This window comes from Lissotriton helveticus, chromosome 5_1 (assembly GCF_964261635.1).
Source record: "Lissotriton helveticus chromosome 5_1, aLisHel1.1, whole genome shotgun sequence".
Taxonomy (NCBI): Eukaryota; Metazoa; Chordata; class Amphibia; order Caudata; family Salamandridae; genus Lissotriton; species Lissotriton helveticus.
In genome coordinates, this window is record NC_136065.1 from 1,768,835,763 (window position 1) to 1,768,857,570 (window position 21,808).

General features: G+C 42.7%; 1 protein-coding gene across 3 annotated transcripts in view; it reads left to right on the plus strand.

Moving 5' to 3' along the window:
- CDC27 (cell division cycle 27) overlaps positions 1-17,409 on the plus strand; it is a 1,228,661-nt gene extending 1,211,252 nt beyond the window's left edge. For all 3 annotated transcript variants that reach the window (XM_078645032.1, XM_078645031.1, XM_078645033.1), the window contains exon 19: positions 17,178-17,409. In XM_078645032.1, coding sequence (XP_078501158.1) covers positions 17,178-17,260 — 83 coding nt within the window. In that variant the 3' untranslated portion in view covers positions 17,261-17,409. The remainder of the gene's footprint in view (positions 1-17,177) is intronic.
- Positions 17,410-21,808: the final 4,399 nt, after the last annotated feature.

The following is a 21,808-nucleotide window of genomic DNA, read 5'->3' on the forward strand; positions in this document are numbered from 1 at the left end:
AGTTTCTGTCCCTTAACTCCAGTTCTGTAGTAGTGGTATCTCTGTTATAGTCATAAGCGCCCGCCCTCCTCCCCGGTGGAGAGAGATGTTCATGTAAGGGATGCTACAGGTCTGGCGTGTTACGCCTTCAAAAAGAACTGAAAGTAAAAGGGACCTGCAGTGCATTCTGGGATACTGTGAAGTTCTGGAAGGTTCTCTTAAAGGCACAGTATCCTGTTTTGAGCCACATAATGGCAGCCTATTGGGCTTGTCTGTCCAGGTCTTTCTCTCTATCATTCCAGAGGGTTTTTGCTGTTAAAGCAAGGGAAATCTGGACAGGCTTTGCTGTTTGTGGATTTTTGGTGGAATTTCTAGTTGAAGTACTGTGGATATAGGCTGCATTATCTGTCTTTAAATTCTCTCTTAAGTGTCTGTGCAGTTCTGCATTTTTCGACACCTTAAGAGATTATTTTTGATTGCTCCGGGGTCCACGCACATGGGCGGGACTATTCACTAGATTATGACTATAACAGAGATACCCCTACTACAGAACTGGAGTTACAGGACAAACTACTCCTTGCCTTTGCTGAACAACCCAGGAGTGCTGCTTTTCTTTTTGGAGGACTTGAAAAGATAGTGGAGCAACTATAAATATAGCGATACACCACCGCGCTGCAGCACCCGCCCTAAGAGTGACTCGCTGTTTGGTGTTTCTGGAGCAGTGATGTATATATGTATTCAGGAACACTCCACAGCCACTTCCAATCGCCACCGACTGGCGAAGCAGGAGACGGACCACAGGATCTGTCAAAAACGATTTCTTTATTTAATGCAGGTAAACAGCAATATATATATATATATATATATATACATATATATTACCTACTGGCGGTCGCCAGTAGGTATATATAGTTAGGATTTTTTCTCTATGGGTTTTTTGAAAATTCTATGTCTAATAACTTTGCCGTTTGTGGACGGAATTGGCTGAAATTTTCAGGAAAATGGCACATTTTGTTTCTGAGCAGCCTTTGAAAATTTGGGGGGGGTTCGTCAAGGGGGGGCCGAGAAAAAAGGGGGGTCCCAAAACGCGTTTTTCCCATGTTAATTTCCATAGGGCGGTTGGCCTCACTTTTAGCCCGAACGGCTGAATGGATTTGCACGAAACTTGGCAAAATTGTAGGGACTGGTAGCCCGATGTGCCTTTTGTAGGTCTCAATATATGTGCTCCAGTGGATTTTGAGAAATTAACGTTTAAAAAAAGATATATATCTGTAAGCGCGGACCAGGCAGCGCACTGGTTCGCGGACTTTTCGCGCAACGGAGCTTTGTGAAGCGAAGCTGATTGGTTCTCCGGCGTCTGTCAACATTCCAAACAGTCCGTAGCGGCCGCCATCTTGTCTCTCGGTAGGATCGAGAGACAAGAGGAGGTCAAAACAAAGGGGGAAATAACTATAAGGGGGCATAGTAGATCCTCGCTGACCCCCTAGGTTTGATGTGGAGGTTTTAAAAGGGCCCCGCGGGGCAAAAAAAAATAATAATAATAATAATCGAACGGCTGAATGGATTTGCACGAAACTTGGCAAAATTGTAGGGACTGGTAGCCCGATGTGCCTTTGCTAGGTCTCAATATATGTGCTCCAGTGGATTTTGAGAAATTAACGTTAAAAAAAAAGTATATATCTGTAACAGCGCACCGCTTCGCGTACTTTTCGCGTTACGGAGCTTTGCGAAGCGAAGCTGATTGGCTCTCCGGTGTCTGTAAACATTCCAAACAGTCCGTAGCGGCCGCCATCTTGTCTCTCGGTAGGATCGAACAGCTGAATGGATTTGCACGAAACTTGGAAAAATTGTAGGGACTGGTAGCCCGATGTGCCTTTGCTAGGTCTCAATATATGTGCTTCAGTGCATTTTGAGAAATTAACGTTCAGAAACAAGATATATATCTGTAACAGCGCTCCGCTTCGCGGAGATAAAATTATATGTGTATTACCTAGCTGTTGCTTTTGTTGATTATTTTTTTATTTTTTTTATTTTTTAAGGATTGTTTATTGTGTTTCATAATTTATTAAACTTTCTAACGCGGCGCGTCATATGACGCATTACGCGACAACGCAGGTCCAGAATATAGTCAAAATGTCTCCACCAACCAGCGGACGGCACACAACCCCTTTCAGCAGGCTAAATAGTTCTGTTAAATGACAACAGAAGGGACAGGCAACAAGAACCATCAGTCAAAGAGGGGAGGGCAAGTTCTTCTCTACCGGGTGACGTTGGAGCGCTACCGGAACTGATCGAATTGGTAGTCTACAGTGTTTCTGGATGTTTCAGACTGAAGCTGGCGTTAGCATGAGAGCACCACCATTTCGTAGCTCCGTCGTGGCCATTCCACGAGCAATCATGCTAGGCGCTCCCCACCAGAAGCCTGCGGGAGTCGGGGGCCCCCAAGACTTTTGTAGAATCTTCAAGGATGAGGGGACGCTTTCGAGAATGGAGCCCAAGCTCTAGCAGACAAGCGTCCGAGTTCCAAGGTGTCGCAGGCCCATTTAGTGGACCACGCCCAAATCTGAAGAGATGGCCGCCATTTTGAGAGTCCTGTGGCAGCCGCCTATCGCTGCACCGCAAGAGCGGGAGCAACTCAAGTACATGGTGAGCGAGACGCTGTAGTCGAAAGAGCGGGCGGTAAACAGCTGAATAGCGGAAGAGGCACAGTGTAGCAAAAGCGGGCTGAATGGCAAATGAAACGGAAAAGGGGTGCCCCACTACAGCGTGTCTTTAGGTGAAACGGATTGTGGGACAAGGTGAAGAATGGAAGAGTCACCAAAAGGAAAAAAGTTCCGCTTGACCCCGGGAGATCTCAGGCAAAACCAGGGCAACACGACTTGGGGAGGGGGCCGGAGCCAAGCGCCCCCTCCGAGTCCGCGACATGACACCGTCCCTCGGGGGCCTCCGTCAAGCGGTTCAGGGTGGCACCGCATCACAACAGCCCCCACTTACTTTAAGAATAGTGAAGATGAAGCAATTGCAAATAGGCTTCAGACAATGTTACAAGCACTCCTCAAAACTTTGAACTTTCAGAGTGCATGAGTTGGGACAGCGAGGGGTGATTTGGTTTCTCGGACTGTTTTTCTGGTCTCTCACCACTGGCATACTTTAACGTTTTCTTGTTTCTAGGACATTAATAGGTTTTATCATTACGTTATGTTATCGTTTCTTTGTTTGTTGTTTAATAAAAGTTCATGTTCATCAGTGGCCTACTGATTTTCGTTTTCCTATTTTTTTCTTTCCAGGTTGTTTCATGGTAAAGTTTCTGTTAACAGGATACAGTGATCACTTCGTTATTATTGCATATGTCCTTTTCACTAGGGGTGCTCTCTGGTCGGGCCAGATGACGTATCTCTAGTAAATGGTCCGGGTGAAAAAGGTGCATCAATCAGTGGGGAGTAGATAGGCATGACAGATTACAACGGGGGAGAAAGGTCCGCATTACGTACCCTTTCACTACTTGCAAAGATTTTCCTACGTTTATTTGCAAACAGGGAATACCTCCAAAAAGAACTAATTCCCAAACAGTCAATGTTCGGACAATCAATCAATCAATGAGGAATGAAATAGGTACGACGTGTTAAAGGCTTGCGTTACCTACCCTTCACTATCTGCAAAGGGAGATAGAATATTCCTATTCTTCCTCGTTTGCAGGTAGAGAAGATCGTTAAGAGAATTAACTTCGAACAATTCAATGCTCGATTGAAACAATCAACAAGGGGTACTGTGAACACAAATGAACGCCGCTTATATACATACGCATTGCTATTTTCAACAGGTTGTTCCTAATGTTTCTATTTTAGCGAGGTCAAAAGAGATCCCATTAGTGGCCTACTGATTTTGCTCGATTCCTTTTGTTTTTTTACACGATTTTTCGCTATCTGCAAAGACTAAACAGAGTATTGCGACTCTGTGCTTGTTTGTAAATAGAGAATGAACCAAAGAGAACAATCAATCAAATGGAGAGAGAAGCAGGCACGACGGATTACAAAGGGGGAAAGGGCTGCGTTAACTACCCTTCACTATCTGCAAAGAGAGAGTACTCCTAATAGAAATGAGGGGTGGGGGGCAGCAATCAAAGCAGATCAGTGTGCATAAACACGAAGAAAAAAATTTCTTACCACGTACTTGACATTCGACAGCTTATGATATTTGCTATTAAAAAACCATTGAAATTCACTGAAAAAACCATAGGTTATAGACCATATATAGTTAGGAATTAGCATTTACAAAACCTTGAAAATTCACTGAAAAAACCATAGGTTATAGACCATATATAGTTAGGAATTAGCATTTAAAAAACCTTATTTTACTCACACAAAACCATTGAAATTCCATATATAGTTAGTTGCACTAACTATATATTGCGCACCCGCAATCCACTGCTGATGATGTCACATATTACATCATTCATGACATGGTCAGTGACATCACTGATGACATCACTGATGACATCTCAAATGACATCACTGATGACATCACTGATGACATCTCATTTGACATCAATGACCACATCACTGATGATATCATTCATGTGACAATACAATGCATCTCCTCACATTTTAATATAACCTCTGTTTCACCCAGTGTTAAAAACAGAGTATAATTTTTGAAACCATTGACACACCAATACTAGTTACTACATACGTACTCACTGATTCCTACGTCTACACACACATTCACTCATTCACCCATACAATCATTCATACATACAATCACTCATCTTTACAACACTATCATATGCACTCATAAACCTATACAGACACTCACACTCTGCCACTCATCCATGGAGTTACTCACACACCTAGTCAGTCCTGTAAAGAATCAATCACACTTCCATTTTCTTGTCTATACAGTTAAACATAGAGCACCTTACATTTTCAAACATATAGTAACACATACTTACTTTCTTATACAATCATTGATACTGATCTGCACAGAGTCACACACCTCCCAGCCAGCCACACACACACTCAGTCTCCTATACAAATACTTGGACAATCAATCAATAACCCATATAGTTAATCATATAGCTACTGATCAACACATGCAGTAGTTTACAGAACAACAGACATAATGATGCACAAATTAAGACAGTTTAGTCACTAACCCATGCACTCAGTGAGACACATTTAATCACTCACTCATACATTCAGTCATGCACCTACTAAATCCTTCGTCCAGACAGTTATACATCTACTCATTCTTCAATATCTAAAACATATTTAAACTTTACAGAAACACACAGTCACTGGATGATGTCATCAGTGATGTCATCAGTGATGTCATTTGAGATGTCATCAGTGATGTCATCAGTGATGTCACTGACCATGTCATGAATGATGTAATATGTGACATCATCAGCAGTGGATTGCGGGTGCGCAATATATAGTTAGTGCAACTAACTATATATGGAATTTCAATGGTTTTGTGTGAGTAAAATAAGGTTTTTTAAATGCTAATTCCTAACTATATATGGTCTATAACCTATGGTTTTTTCAGTGAATATATATATATCTCCTTTCTCCTTGTGCACCAGCCTGGCGCACTCATGAACGGTGCCTGTCACGGAGGGGTGCTCCCACCTTCATATCCAGCTCCACACTGTTAGTAGGTAATCATACCTTTCCACAGAAGACAGCACTCACGGGGGAAGAGTTCCAAAAGTTTATTATTCACGGGAACTCTGGGCACACAACAGACTCGTTTCGGCAATTCGCCTTTGTCTGTTTGCACGAAACGCCGGCATCGCCATTTCCTTTTATTCATCATTCGCACTATGCAAATTCATCACAACAGTGAAAGGACTAGCCCGGCAAATCCTGGTCAGGAAAGCACTAAAATTCCGCCATCTTTAAATTTCAGAAAGCGTAATATTCATGCAACATACACATATGTGATGTCCAATATCCCAGCAACAAAATCGTTATCCAGAATATAAACATAAATTTATCCCCATTGCGTCAATAGTCTCAATGGAAAGAGGAGAAGATGAAACAGACCTGAACGGGACAAGAATAAAGAGGTCTTTTTTAGGGGACATGCGGTTGGTGCTCCAACAACGTCAATAGGAGCAGAACATGAGCAGCCAACCGCTAGTATACAGAGGAAGAGGACGAGCAAGAGGCGGCCGAGGAAAGAAACCAGAAGAGGAAAGAGGAAGAGAAGATCAAGAGAAAGTGGGCACACAAACAAGAAGTATGAGACAGAAACAATCTTAGAGGAAGAAAGTGATATGGAAGATTTAAATGTGGTAAATGTATCCAAAAGGGTAATGTTGGAGACGGAAACATCATTCCTGCAGCGAGGTCTGAACTTTTGCCCAAGGAATAGTATGGACAACATAGCACAAACGAGGATTGACTTATATAAGTTTATAAGAAAAAGAAAAAGAAAAAGAAAATTAGCGAAAATAGTCAAAGAAAATCAACAAATGCGAGATTACATTAAAAAGAATACCAAAACCCACAGCGGAACTTGCAGTGAGTGATGCAGCAGCCTTCCTAACTCTGATTAACTTAGATGCTACAAATGAGGAAGATAGTGTGGAACTGGAATCAGCGTACACAGAGATCGGGTCAGGTATGAGTGGTTTTAAATCAAAGTCCAGGTTTTATCCACATTTAGCTCCGAGGAACAAAATAGATATGTTCCATAATGCAGTAACACAGGAGATGTATAATATATTAAAAAAATGAAATACGATAACCTGAAGGAAATTGAAAGAAAAGCTTTAAAAGAATTAATGCAAGATGAACAGATCATACTGAAGATGGCGGATAAAGGAGGAAATATAATTGTCTGAGACAAAACTGATTATGCAAAAGAAGCACATTGGCAACTGGACAATGTGGAGTACTACACCAAACTAAAAACAGTAGTTTGAAATAATGTTTTGAGAACAGCCTGGCCCACATTAGCTTGTTGTTTAGTTTGCACATCTACACAATTGTGTTTTGTGAATGTGTGCGGTGTAGACCATGTAGCTGCTTTGCAAATGTCCTCTAAGGGAATGTTCCCTAAAAATGCCATTGAAGCCACTATTTTCCTTGCAGAGTGGGCTTTAGGAGGAACAGATAACATACGTTTAGCTTTGTGATAGCAAATTTGTATGCATTTAACAATCCACATAGCAAACCCAGATTTTAATATAGGGTTGCCCTTGTGTGAGAAAGACACAAAAAGTTATTTGGTCTTACGAAAGGGTTGTGTTCTCTCAATGTAGTATAACAATGCTCTTTTGACATCTAGGGTATGAAGAGCTCTTTCTGCTACTATTTGTGGCTGCGAGAAGAACACATGGAGTTCCACACATTGATTGAGGTGGAAGGGAGAGATGACTTTGGGAAGGAATTTTGGATTGGTATGGAGAACGACCTTATTGTGATGCATTTGCAAGAAAGGTTCTTGAATGGTTAGTGCTTGTAGTTCACTAACTCTCCGTAGTGAAATAATAGCTACCAGGAACGCAACCTTCCATGTTAAAAATTGTAGTTCACATTTATGTAAAGGTTCGCAGGGTGGTCCCATTAGCCATGTGAGAACAATGTTTAAATTCCACACTGGTGAAGGTGATACTCTGGGAGGAATTATTTGCTTGAGGCCTTCCATGAAAGCTTTAATAGCAGGCACTCTGAACAGCGATAGATGCTGTCTGTTCTGTAGATATGTTGCTATGGCAGCAAGGTGCAGTCTAATCGACGTGTAGGCTAAGTTACATTTTTGAAGATGTAATAAGTATGCTATGATGTGTTGAATAGACACGTCTAGAGGATTAAAATTGTTGTTGTGACAATATATTACAAAGCATTTCCACTTGGCTGCATAGCATACTCTAGTGGTTGTACGTCTAGCCTCTTTTATGACGTTCATACAGTCAGGAGGAAGGTTAAGATATTCTAGGATTTCAGGAGCCAGATCGCAAGGTTGAGCTGAGCTGGGACCGGGTGTCTGATCTCTCCAAGGTTCTGGGTTAAAAGGCGTGGAGATAGGTATAGCTTTTGGTGCGGCACTATAGACCGTTGTAGCAGTGTACCACGGCTGTCTGGCCCACGTTGGAGCAACTAGGATGAGGGTTCGAGAATGCTGCTGTAGTTTGCGTACTACTAGTGGCATGAGTGGTAGAGGCGGAAAAGCATACGCACATTTGCCTGACCAGTTCATTCATATCGCATTGCCTTTGGACAGTGGGTGTGGATATTTAGCGGCAAAGCTTGGGCATTTGGTGTTTTCGTGGTGGCGAAGAGGTCTATCTGATATTGTCCCCACATCTGAAAGAATGGTTGAAGAACTTGCGGATGAAGTTCCCACTCGTGGATCTGTTGTGTCTGACGACTTAACAGATCTGCTATGGTATTTTGTACTCCTGGAACATGCAGGGCAAAGAGGAATATGTTTTGAGGTATAGCCCACCGCCATATGTTCTGTGCTAGCTGAGAGAGTTGAAGGGGGTGTGTTCCTCCCTGTTTCTGTATGTAATACACGGCTGTCATGTTGTCCGTGCGGACTAACACAGCTTTGTTTGATACTTGCTTTTGGAAAGCTTTCAATGCTAGGAATATGGCTAGTAACTCTAGATGATTGATATGTAGTAACTTTTGTTGTGGTGTCCACCTGCCTTGCATGGTGTGTTGCAGTAGGTGGGCTCCCCAGCCGGAGAGTGATGCGTCTGCTGTCAAGGCTATCTGTGAAACTGGCTCTAGGAACGGTCGCCCTTTGGAAAGGTTTTTGGTTTTCCACCACTGCAGAGAGTGATGAGTCCGACTGTCCACCAACACTAGGTCTGTTAATTGACCCTGAGCCTGGTTCCATTGGCGTGCTAAGCACTCTTGGAGAGGACACATTTGAAGTCTTGCATGGGGCACTATGAAAATGCAAGAGGCCATCATCCCTATGAGTTGCATGAACACTCGTGCTGGAAGGAAATGTGGTGGCTGAAACTTTGTGAGAAGAGCTTGCATGCTGGCTATACTTACCGGAGTGGGATAAGCTAGCGCTGTGGAGGTGTTTATTGTGGCACCGAGGTATTGTACTTTGGATGGTTGCAGATGGGACTTGGTGTGGTTTATTGTGAACCCCAAGTTGTGAAGCGGTTAGATAGTCGCATGAGTGTGTTCTGCACACTGGTTGTAGGAGCTGGCTTTTATTAGCAAGTCGTCCAGGTATAGGAAGACGTGGATGTGCTGTCTTCGTAAATGTGCTGCCACTACTGCTAGGCACTTGGTGATACTCTTGGTGCTCTTGTGACTCAGAATGGGAGTCCTTTGAATTGATAGTGCTGCCCGTTTATCACAAATTTTAGATACTTTCTGTGAGCTTTGGGAATGTGGAAGTATGCGTCCTTGAAATCTAGAGTAGCAAGGAAGTCGTTTTGTAACAGAAGAGGAAGGACTTGTTGGAGTGTAACCATGTGAACATGGTCTGACTGTATGTATATGTTTAGAGGTCTGAGGTCTAGATAGGCCTTAGAGAGCCGTCCTTCTTTGGGATAAGAAAGTATAGGGAGTAGACTCCCTTGTTTTGTTGGTGCAGAGGAACAGGTTCTATTGCACCTTTTTCTAGTAGAGATATTACTTCTTGCTTTAGCAGTGATAGATGCTCTTGTGACATTGGACGCTGTTTGGGCGGTATGTTTGGGGGGGGTAGATGTTAGTTCTAGACAGTAACCTGATTGAATAATTTGTTGCACCCACCTGTCTGATGTGATGTTGATCCAGGCAGGAAGGAATTGTTGTAGTCTTCCCCCCACATGAGTGGAATGGTGTGGGTGGGAAGTGGAGGAAAGTCATTGGGTAGGGATGGAGGTAGAGCGGGAGTTGTTGGTTTTGCCTCTGCCTTTGTTGTTGTTACCCCTGTAACCCCCTCTTTGGTAGCCCTTAGTGAATGTGGATTGGCTAGGGGTCTTATAGGAAGTGGAGGGGCTATCGGAGGAGTGGCCTCTTGTGTTGCCTCTATATGATGAGCAACGAAAAAAACGTCTGAGAGCTTGCAATTGCAAGGCTCCCATAGATTTAGCTGTGTCAGTGTCTTTTTTCATTTTCTCTAAAGATACATCAACATTAGGGCCAAATAGGTGTTTCTCATCAAATGTCTGATTGAGGATGGAATTTTGTACTTTAGGTTTGAAACCTGAAATACGTAGCCAGGCATGCCTACGCAAAAGGACACTGGTGTTAATTGTCCTTGAGGCAGTATCTGTGGCATCTAGGGCACAACGAATGGAAGTACTGGTGATATTTTTACCTTCTTGTATGAGTTAATTGGCCCTATTTTTGTATTTATCTGGTAGATGCTGCATTATGGATTCCAGTTCATCATAATGTGCCCTGTCATATCCTGCCAATAGCGCTTGAGTATTGGCAATGCGCCATATGTTAGTTGCCTGTGACGCTGTTCGTTTGCCGGAGGCGTCAATGAGTTTAGATTCCTTATCTGGTGGTGAGGCCTCACCTCATGTTTGTGAATTGGCACGTTTACATGCTTTAGAAACTACCACGGAATCTAGCTGTGCTGGGCCTCTAATGTAAACTGGATCTGTAGGGGCAGCTTTGTATTTTTTCTCAATGCGGGGGTTGAGGACTCGAGCCCTGACAGGATCTTTAAATACCTCTGTTGCATGCTTAATGACCCCCTTAAGCATTGGGAAAATGGAAGTGGACCTTTGTGTACTGTCAAATGTGTCCAATAAGAAATCTTCCTCCACAGTGTCTGTGTGCAAGTCGACCCCATGGTATTGGGCAGCCCTATGGACTAGTAGGTTAAAACCTATAGTGTTCTCTAGGGGTAAGGCCTGGAGGGATATACATAATCTTGAGGGACGTAAGGCACATCAGGGGTGGTATAATCATCCCAAGGATTAGGTGACTGAGGGGGGACTATTGGTCCTTACTGGGTCATGTGCACCCCCACCTGTGTCATCAGTCTGTATCTACATCATCATCTGGATTAGGAGATGGTGTAGGAGAATGATGTGGTGGAGGAGGAAGAGTATGGGGAGGTGGTGGAGAAGGGACCCTTAATGGAGAGGTTGCAATGTCTCTTCTTTGGAGGAGGAGGTGGTGCAGGCGCCTCTAGTGGTTTCTTCTTGGAGCTTAGAGTCAGTTGGCCAGTCTTAGGATCCTTTACAAGAGTCTTTTGAGTAGGATCTGGTGTGAAAAGCTCTTCCGTGGAGGATGTAAATGTAAATGTAAATGTAAATGTAAATGTAAATGTAAATGTATAGGCATTTATATAGCGCACTACTTACCCGTAGGGTCCCAAGGCGCTTCGACCGCTGCGAAACCCTTCCTGGCTTCCCTGAGAGATGGTCCCTTTTTAATGGGTATCTCCAGGGTGAGACCAGGCATCCCCGGCGGTCTGGTGGGGCCGTTAGTGAAGATGAGGCAAGCTAATGCCCAGAGTTGCCGAGTGTGATCGCTGATCAGAGTGGGCACCGAGGCGAGAGAATTATCGAGTCCGCTGACCCTGGTCCAGAAACCTGCCGCGCCGGGAATCGAACCCTGGTCCCGGGCCGTCCTCTGCTCTCGGGTCTGCCGCCTCTAACCAGTGAGCCACACTACTTCACTAGGATAGATCCTTCGGTGTCGAAGTTCTCGGTTACGGAGGTTTTTTCGGCACTGACTCGGTAGCTGGTCTAGGGTCTTTCGGCTTAGAACTGTGACCTTTTGAAATGTCCTTTAACGGAACGTGTTTTTTCGGTTCCTGGGGTTTTTTCAGCTCCGAAGCATGAGAGTCTGGACCTTTAGGCAGTTTTTTACTCCGCTCTGAGTACGGTTTTGACGTCTATGAGCCAGTGCCACTCTTCTGCGCCGAGTGCTTGGGTGTTAAAGCAGCAGTCGGCATGGATGAGGAAGATGACTTCTTTTTCGGTGTCGGTATGGGATCGACACCAGGAATAGGCTAGCCCGAGCCACCTGAAGGCTTAGTAGACTGGTTTGCTGGGCCCAAAGGCGGGGCCTGGGAAGCAGTTTCTCGGTGTGCACCTGAGCCCGAAGGTGAGGGTGCAACCGAAGCCTTTTTGGAGGGTGTCGAGGAAGGATCGGGGCGACGTGTGTACTTACGACCCGTTGAGCTGGAGTGATGTCCTCGACGTCTGAGTCTTTGGCTTCAGAGGAGCTGGCGCTTTCTTTGTCCCGCTGATGATCTGGCACATCGACGCCCTCTTCAAAGATGTCATCCGGGATCGAAGCCGACGAGCGAGACATGGTTCTTCGAGCTCGTCGGTCCCGAATAGTCTTCTTGGTGCGGAAGGAGGCGCAAGCGGAACAGTCTTTGGCCTCGTGCAGGGGAGAGGCAAAGGTTGCACACCTCATGTAGATCGGTGTGGGGAAACTTCGACCCACATTGAGGACACTTCTTGAATGGCGTCCTTTCCATGAGCCAGAGAGTAAGGCCCAGGTAGGCCCGAAGGCCTTAGTCGACGACCGCAATCGAAGACTTCGAAGTTGTGAAAAGTCGCGTCGATGGGGACCGCAATCGAAACAATACCGTCGAACTGGGTGAGGATTGCGTGCCTAAGGAAATTTGGTTCCAAACCAGAGCGCAGGAAACTCATCCAAGCCCGATGGCGGAAAAAAACAATCTGAGGATGGAGCAGATGCCCATGCCCAATATGGTCCAAAGGAGGAGTCACCTATCTCGTGACTTCCAAAGAACTTTTAGGACAAAAACAAACTGCAAACATCCGGGCCCAACACTAGGTGGCGATCTATGCACAGTGTGTAACTCTGCTGCTCTACATGCCAAGAACAGATGCATACTGGTAAGTAGCATTTTCCTTTATATAAAATATGATGTCACATTATGGAGTAAGACCTAGCTGAATATAAAGAGCAATGGTTAGATTGCAGAGATGAATGACAGCTAGAAGGGAATTTCCCGTAAAAAACAGTCCCCATATAAGTAAAAATGGTTGAAACAGAGAAAGTATGCCCACTGGAGGGCTGTAAGAGACGGAATAATTATTGGAATGTTGAGAATTAATTACATTGACACGCAAAAAGCCTTTTCCGGGAGGAATCAAAAATTAAATGAGAGGCTAAGAATGTGGAATTATTATGAAGAATTAACTTGTTGTTATAGAGATACATGACAAATTGTACCAAAAGAATGATAAAGTGGCAAAAGCTACGTCTGCCAGAAACCCCTGTGATGAAACAGGAAGTCACATGATGAGTTTTTGAAAGTATTTGTTTGGTAACAAAGTGTAAAGCATCAACCGTGATCAAGGTCTCTGAGAGACTGAAACGCGTTGGTTGAAGCGATGAAATGCCCATGAAGCGTTGGATGTAATTAAAAGAAGATTGTGAAATCACTCATGAGTGCGCCTCCATTCTTCTTGAAAAGAGGGTTGAGATTATATATTACGGCTTGGGGCTCCGCCATGGAAGGTAAAAACGCGCCATGAATCTGGTGACGTCGAGCTAAAATGTGGAATCTATATATATATATATATATATATATATATATATATATATATATGTATATATATATATATGTTCCAAAATGTAAGAGACTTGTGGAGAGAGTAAGCGAGAGGTGGGAGTAAGAGAGGCAGAACCAGGTAGAAGGTCGGGTACCGAGTACCTTCACTTCTTATTTTTATCAGTGTTAGTATCGGCACTTCTTTACTGCCAAGGAGAGTAACAACACTCATGAAAGGTAGGCTTATTGACTGCTAGTGCCGGTGAGCACTAGGCTGTCGGGGTTGGAACCTATCTCTGACAGCCAAGGCACTTCTGTAGTCCTGAGCTGAGCCGCTGCTGAACTATTGAGCATGGACTCCTATGTTTGATGTCCCTGTGTTCACCATCACACCCTGCTTGACAGTGGAGGGCTTATTTAGGCCCTGTGCTATTAATCACATTCACTCTATTGTGTGAATTTGTGCAAACCCAAGATGGAGGCAGCACTCTGACTGCGACAACTAAGAAAGCTGTGGGAGGCAAGTGTTTGCTTATGTCTGTGTGCTTGTCTGCTTGTATGTGCCTATTTTTGCGTGAGAACGAGGGAAAGTATTAGGACACTCTCAGGAGATAAAATAAAGGGAATGTATGGAATGCTTTTGTGCACATGTCTGCTTTCTTTCTCTGTGCGTGCTTGAGAATATATAGAATTATGCCAAACAACAATAAATAACCGGGCATTAAGAAACAGCAAATATTACAAAACAAGTAAATGTTAACATATCATCCTGTTTGGCTTTTTTGTGTAATTAGTTAATCTGTTCTGTTTACATAAACGCATTTCATGTATTTTGATATGTGCTGCAACTGGTACAGAAGCCATTATGTACCATCATATATTGCCCTTGGTCCCGCCCCTAGCTCCTCCCACTTGCCACACCTCTAGCTTATTTGAATGAGTACCTGCACTTATTGTATTCCCATTTAAAGCACTGGTTTTAAAACCGCTCTTTGTGCTACTTTTTCTTTTTTTATTTTGTTAATCCATCCGACTTGGATCGATAAATAAAAAAACGAAAGTGGCATTTGTAAGTGTGCGCATGGGAGATCAGTGCGTGCCCATGCCTACAAAATGATATGACAGTCCATCATTAGGTCTTTTTTTTTCGCCCTGGTGCTCAGCAGTAGGGTGACCAATCGTCCGTAAAATTTCACGGACAGTTCGTAATTGGACCTCACGTCAGAGGATCCCTTTTTGTCCGTAATTTTAGGCCTTTCAAATTAACAGAGCTGGCTCCCCCCCCCCCCCCCCCCGACCCCCCTGCGAAAGGCCTCCGCTCCCTCATGGGGCCACCTCGCAGTCGCACTCCTCTGAGCACAAGAGCATCCCCACCCCCCCATTTTCATTCTGTGTGGGCCTGATTGCCACATACAGAATGACAATGGGTCAGTCTGGGCTGGCACAGCGTGTGGTGGCATCGTCCAACCTCGGTCCAGGGCATTCTGTCACATGAAAGTGCAAAAACGCCCATGCTGCTGCTAGGTGAAAATCCAGTTAATCAAAGGAAGGCGGTGAAAGAAGTTCACAAGGGAAAGGATTATAGTTATAGTATAGCAGCTTTTTTATTTTATGCAACTAACAACCATTGACAAAGCCAATAGTTCTGGCTTGTTGCAGGTGTAACATTACTTGTATTATATATCTGGATGCAATGACAGAAGCAACAAAAATACTAGTCGGGCAGTATATTATATTAAGCACAGATTTTTAGCTTAGGTGTTGTAAGCCACGCATTTTATTACATCGAACGATCTTTTGGAGAGACCCCCCCCTAGTTTTTTCATCCCACTTAAAACTCTGTAAACAACACCATGTCACAGTCTCCCCATGTCCAGGCACTGTGCATCATGTATGACTCATTCCTTCCAATTTTTCAGATTGCCTATGTGCAGGGGCATAGTGAACCTTCCCCACCCAACCTCTTGCTTTGGGAACTACAGCGAGGGTGGAGTTCTTGATGGGTCTCATAATTAATGTGAAATGGTGAGTGAGTAAGTAAGTGAAAGGATGGGTGGATGGATGGCTGGATAGATGAGTGAAATGATGGATGGATGGATGAGTGAAAGGGTGATTGATAGGCGAGTAAATGGGTGGATGGATGAGTGAAAGGGTGGATGTAAGGCTTGGTGAGTGAGTGAAAGGGCGGGTAGATGGACAAAAGGATGGATAGATGAGTGAAGAAGTGAAAGGGTGTATGGATGAGAGAATGGATGGATGAGTGAAAGGATGGATGGATGAAGAGTTCAATGGATGGATTCATGGGTGGATGAGTAGATGGATGGGTGGGTGGATGGAAGGAATGGATGGCCAAGTGAAAGGGGAATTGAAAGAGAAAGGGGGATGGGTAAATGGATGACTGAATGGGTGGAAGTATGAGTGACTGGATGGATGAATGAGTAAGTGTAAGGATGGCTGGATAGGTAAATGGCTGGCTGGGTGGAAGAGTGGATGGATGAGTGTACGGATGGATAGGGTAAAAGGGTGGATGGATGGATAATGGATGAGTAAAAGGGTGGATTGAGGGATGAATGAGTGAAATGATGAATGGAAGGATACGTGATGGATAGGTTTGTAAATAGTTGAATATGGACATGGATGGTCACACAGATGGAAGGACAGAATGAATGGTGAAAGACTGAACGATGGATGAAAGTATGATTACACATTATCTTAAGCAACATTTCCTATACATTGACTTACTCATTTATATGAGGGAGTGTCTCTATATAATATGTGTGTGTTGTAACACACACCAACACTCTGTCCCACATACTTGGGATGAGTAGCACTATAGAATAAATTAAATACACATAAGAGAGGGTCTATGTGAAGATGAGTGGCACCAATAGAGGGTAATAGCAAGACCAGACTGGTTGGACCAGGCATCAGGTGTTTTCTCTGGGAGCTGAAAAGGTGGGGTCGGTTTTGTTTCCACAAAAAGACCTGCACATTTGCTTGGGTTCGAGTCTCGGTAACGACGCCAAAAACCACCTGTGATTCTGGGCAAATCACTTAATCTCCCCGTGCCTAAAAAAATGAAAGTGTATCCTCATGTAACGTAACTGGTGCTATGTAAAGCGCTCTGATAACTGATTCGGTTCGGTTCTAGTTCGCGCTATATAAAACTCTGCAAAAAAAAAAAAAACATGAAGTGCGCAATTGTCTCAACCTAATATAAACTTATTTTCACTTTCACTTTAGTGGCTGTCTATTTACTTACTTGTATACTGTTGCGCAACCTCCTCTGATGCGTCTGTAAAACTTACATGTTGTCCTGAATTTTTACCTCCTGTCCTGAATTTTGACCCTTTGTCCTGAGTTTCTACACTCACTGTCCTGAATTTGCACCCATGCCAGTTGAATTTGCACCCATTACTCAGCAGCCGCAATGCTGTTAAACTTGGCAAAAACATTAACAAACCCAGACGGGACCTATTGTCTGTGCTAATGCTTGATAAGGCAGACTGCAGCTGGTCACTTTCTCCAGGTTCCTCAGGTAACCACTTCAATCAGTGGAGGCGGGGTAGGAAGGGGGGGGGGGGGATTGGGTCAATTAAGCATGGTTTGACCAGTATTGTCACGGCTGCTTGGTTCCCTGTCCGGCCCTGGATATAGTATCTACCAGAAATATTGTATCACTTTTTTATTGCGTCTGATTCAAAGACACTAACTACTTTTATCTCTGTTTTAAGTGGGAACCGATGAATCACAGGAGAGCAGCATGACAGATGCAGACGACACACAGCTACATGCAGCAGAGAGTGACGAGTTTTAACCCTGGACAAAGCTGAACGGGACCTTGAAGTTGACTGTTATTTTATTCATCACCATAAAAGGTCTTTCAAAGCCACTAAGCCTTCATGGTATCATTAATACTCTGCCAGTAATGCACCAGTTCAGCCGATTTACAGTCTACAGTCTGGGAATTGAAAACCGTGCAATATTCTGTGTCGCTGCACTTTGGGACAATGAGGCTCTTTTCTGAGCCGCCTTCCCTTTCGGGAAGAAGAGAAGACTATTTCGAACATGGCGGTCTTTTGGTATGAGACTGATTCACGCGGAGGGGTCAACAGTGTGGGGAAGGTTTACTGAAAAGAATTACGTTTCCTTTTTCTTTTTTTCGCCAAACAAAAAACGTCTCTAAACAAACTTGAAACACAAAAGAACTCTTAAGTAACTTAATTTTGTTCATGCTGCAGCTACTGGAGTTCTGATGGATTTTTTTTATTTCGAGTCTGCCATGGGCAGCACCAAAACTTTGATCGAATGTGGACCCTTAAATACGATTTGTGTAAGAGAGAGCACCAAACCTGGGAAATGTGGTTGGCTCTTGAACACTGCAGGAGCTTCTGTGAACAATGAATGCATGTGCTCATGTCCTGGAATGTTTCTAAGATCACAAATATATATATATATATATTTACAAATATATGTATATATAACAATACAAACATTAAAAAAGAAAATCTATACACTCTGTTGTTTCCTTGCGCCTTTTAGTGTAAGGTAACCGTGGATAAGGGACAAAGGTGGCCACTTGATGGGAACACATTTACCTCTACAGCTCCAAGTGAGCAATTTACAGTTGAAACTGTAAATCATTGTCCACCTGGTATTAAAGAAAGGAATAATAAAAGGAAGAAAGTGAAAAACTCCTTCATACTGTTTTCTCTTAGAGGTTTAGTGTATACCTCTGCTGATATCTTGGTAATACACATGGCATGTCATTGCTGGCAAAAGTCAAGTGACGAAAACCTAGCAACAGTTGGGATTTGAGGAAAGTGTGCATAAAATAGGGGAAAGTGCATCACTTTTCCTAAAGAGTGTATTTTAAAAACATGTATAAAATATTGTAAAAAGCCATTTTCCTTTTAATTATGGTGGGCAGTGAACTATTTCTTGGAAAGGGCTGTTACATTTTAAAGTCATGAATTTTACTCTTGTGCTTTTTTCCAACGGTCGTCTACAATTTACGCTCTCGCTAGCTTTCTTTTTCATCTGTCTAGTAGTTTACATTCTACAAGTGCAGCCTAAGAGGTCCTTCTAATTGTTTTGCCGATTTATGTATGTTTTTAAGTGTACAGTATAGGTATGTTGGAAGAATGCACCTGATAAATATCTAATGTTGCTCTAACTGAAGGTGAGTGCACTTGAACCTTCAAGTTGCTGTCAGCTGAATAATTCGAAGTAACGGAGACATTTGACAATGTATGAGGAAAAGTTCTGTTATTTCCTGTGCGGACTGAACTACATCTTAAAAACAAAATCCAGTTTTTATTTTGACCTTAGCACTTGTTTTTCCTCAGTAATTTGGTCGCATGCACTGCATACCCGAGAACCAGTATTGAAAGGTGCCTCAGAAGTGGTAATCCTCTATATGTGACTCGTCTCGGCCAATGACGACGTTGGAGAAGTAGAACTATTCATTTAGTGTGCAAAGCGCATGTCGAGATTCAAACCTGTACAAGGAAGTATTGATGGGCTAGTAAGCTTCTCAGGCACACCACTGCTAGCCTATTTTCAGTACCTGCTATATTTAAGATCCACCTCACTGTTCTACGGTACCCAGTGTTAACAGGACATCTTAAGCTGCTGTTGATTGAAGCAAGACAGTGAGGAGCCCTAACAGTGTCATCATTTGGCATTGGGCTTTGTGTTTGTGGTCTGACCGTGTGCTTCATTTTCACGTTACACGTAGCAAACAGTTTAGAAGTTTTTTTTTTTACTTTGAAAGGATCACTCTCTGTGTATCTCCTTTATCACTATCTGGCAGAGAATATATTTGAAGTAATGCAAAATAAGTTCTTAAGTGGCTGCTCTCAATAGTAACTGCCATTCTCGGATTTTGGATGAACAGTTTAAAAGCAATAATGGGATTCTTGTTGCGCTGCAGAGGATGCAAGAATTAAAGGTTGTTTGAAGTCTCTTTTTCAGACTTCCTTTTATAGACCTTTGAAATAATTACATTTGAAAGGTGTAAACTTTTGTTATTCATTTCTTTCCATCACTTTAAAAATGTTTGAGAGAGAGCTGGTCTAGATTGAAGATAACACTTTCTGCAGAACCTTTGTTCACTGATTTGGGCTTAAGTTAACATTGTTTTGTAAGCTCTTCCATGTAGAAATGCTCAAACCTCTCTGCATTATTAAATGGTAGAATAAGAGTACTATTGATTCAATCAACCTCATTTGCATTGTTCTATTTTATATAAAATGTTAGACTTTCAGTTGGCACAATGAACAATGCATCAGAAGTCAAAAATGTGGGGCGCTAGAAGGCCAAATGTCACCCCTTCTACATGACGCACTTGACTCAAATCCGCTTAACCCTCTCACTTATCCAGCACTCAGTTTTTACCAGTCAGAGAAGCAGTGCAGATTGCAATCGTACCACAATCTTCTTTTTTTACAACACTATTATTTATGCCTGCTTTATTGTCTCTCCCTCTCTTTAATCTAAAAGTGATTCAGGTCGTTATTGTGGGTGATCACTGGCTTTATTTGACATGGTGTACAACATACCTGTTCGGTGATCTGTTCCTACAAGTGTTTACTCACAGATATGAAGATTCTTCTGTATTATGAAATCAAACTATGAACTTCGTTTTCTGGACCAGAACCCCTTTGAAGGCAAAAGGTGTGTGTTAGTGTAAGTTATCTGTGCCGATCAGGATTACACCTTCCATGTAGAATTACTTTCAGTTGATCAGGACTTGTTGTAAGTACAGTCTTACTACTGGACATTTATACTCTATTTTGTGTCCGTATAAAATCTGATGCTAATACCAAGGACTATTGTCCATCACCTGCCAACAGCTACCAGTCAGGCTACTCAACAAAATCTAAATATTGTTTATAGAAAAGGTCTTGTTCTTTTTAGATTGTTTCAAAGCATATTAGAGATGGCAATAGGAGTTGTGAATGAAGAATGGGTTTGTCCTCCACTCCCAAATATTCGTTGATATAAGGCAGCTTTTATTATTCCACTGTAACATAATGTTTGCTTCCTTGACTAAATATAAAAGGGGACACATTGACAAAGACTGCAGGCTCTCCTGTAATGAATCATTCTTAACTTTCATAGATCTTAAGCTACTGTCTTAGATAAAGATAACAAGAGCTGCTATTCTATGTGCAGTTTTTATACCCATACCACAGAACTGATGTTTGGCCATCCCACAGTTGATCGAAATCCACTTAATGATCATGATGTCTACTGGAAACCAACATTGTGACTATCATGAAGGCATCAGCGAGTAACTATTACCTTATTGTAGTACATTCACCAATGCCTTGGCTTGGAGAAAGCAACAGTGCAGTTGGTTAATAAAGAAACATATGTTAGCTTGAGGCAATGTGTTTTCCTACAATGATCTTTCCATGCCACCACCCAACCTATGTATGAAAAGGGGCCCTAGTTTATATGACACAACTCCTGCAGGATCATTAGCCATTCACAATTGTCCACACTTACAAATGTGGCGACTAAGCCTTAAAGTCTCATTTTTACAGTTAAAATGATGGTTATTGCTTATTTTGGGATTGAAATATGAGATTATTGAAATGTATTTTTATGATCATAGTCTGGGCTTTGATCCTAAACCCAGTTATTTGAAATGAGATAAACATTTACTTCACCCTAATGGAAGAGGGAGTACATTTTCATCAGAAAATTCGAATTTCTATTGACATTGTGGACTAAATTCATTCTGTTTAAAGTCAACAATGATTATCATTGGAGGTCTTTCTGCTTACAAATATTGACACAGTGGTCAGTTGTTCATCTTGAATTTGTTTGTCTTAGAATGTATTTTTTACCCTGGAAAGATGTAAATGTAACCTCTAGATTTGAGGCCCATAAATTCCACAGGTAAAGTAGAAGAACCTAGTGCTCAAGATGGTATCCTTATGCTCAAGAAGTGTCAATTCTCATTTTCAGCAAACGTATGTTTCATACCTCTGACTTAGTATGCTTATTTAAAGCATTACTTAATTGTAATTGTTCTCTCTGCGGAGTATTTGACTCGTCTTTTAAAGCCACCAATGAAATGTATTGTAACATATTTGCTTGCAGATTTGGACGTCTGTACCTCCCTGCCAGTCCAGCTAAGCACATCACTGGAAGTGGCTTTTATAAGAACATCTTCAGCATCATCAGCGAGCCTAGTACTTGTATGATGTTTTTTATTTGATTCTAGGCATGAAATGTGCAACATGATAGTGCCTCGTAACCACTACTGAAGTGAGAATGACATTGAACTGAATGTGGAGGGCCAGAGGTCTATGTGGTATTTGGAAGTTCTGTACACACACCAAACGGAATT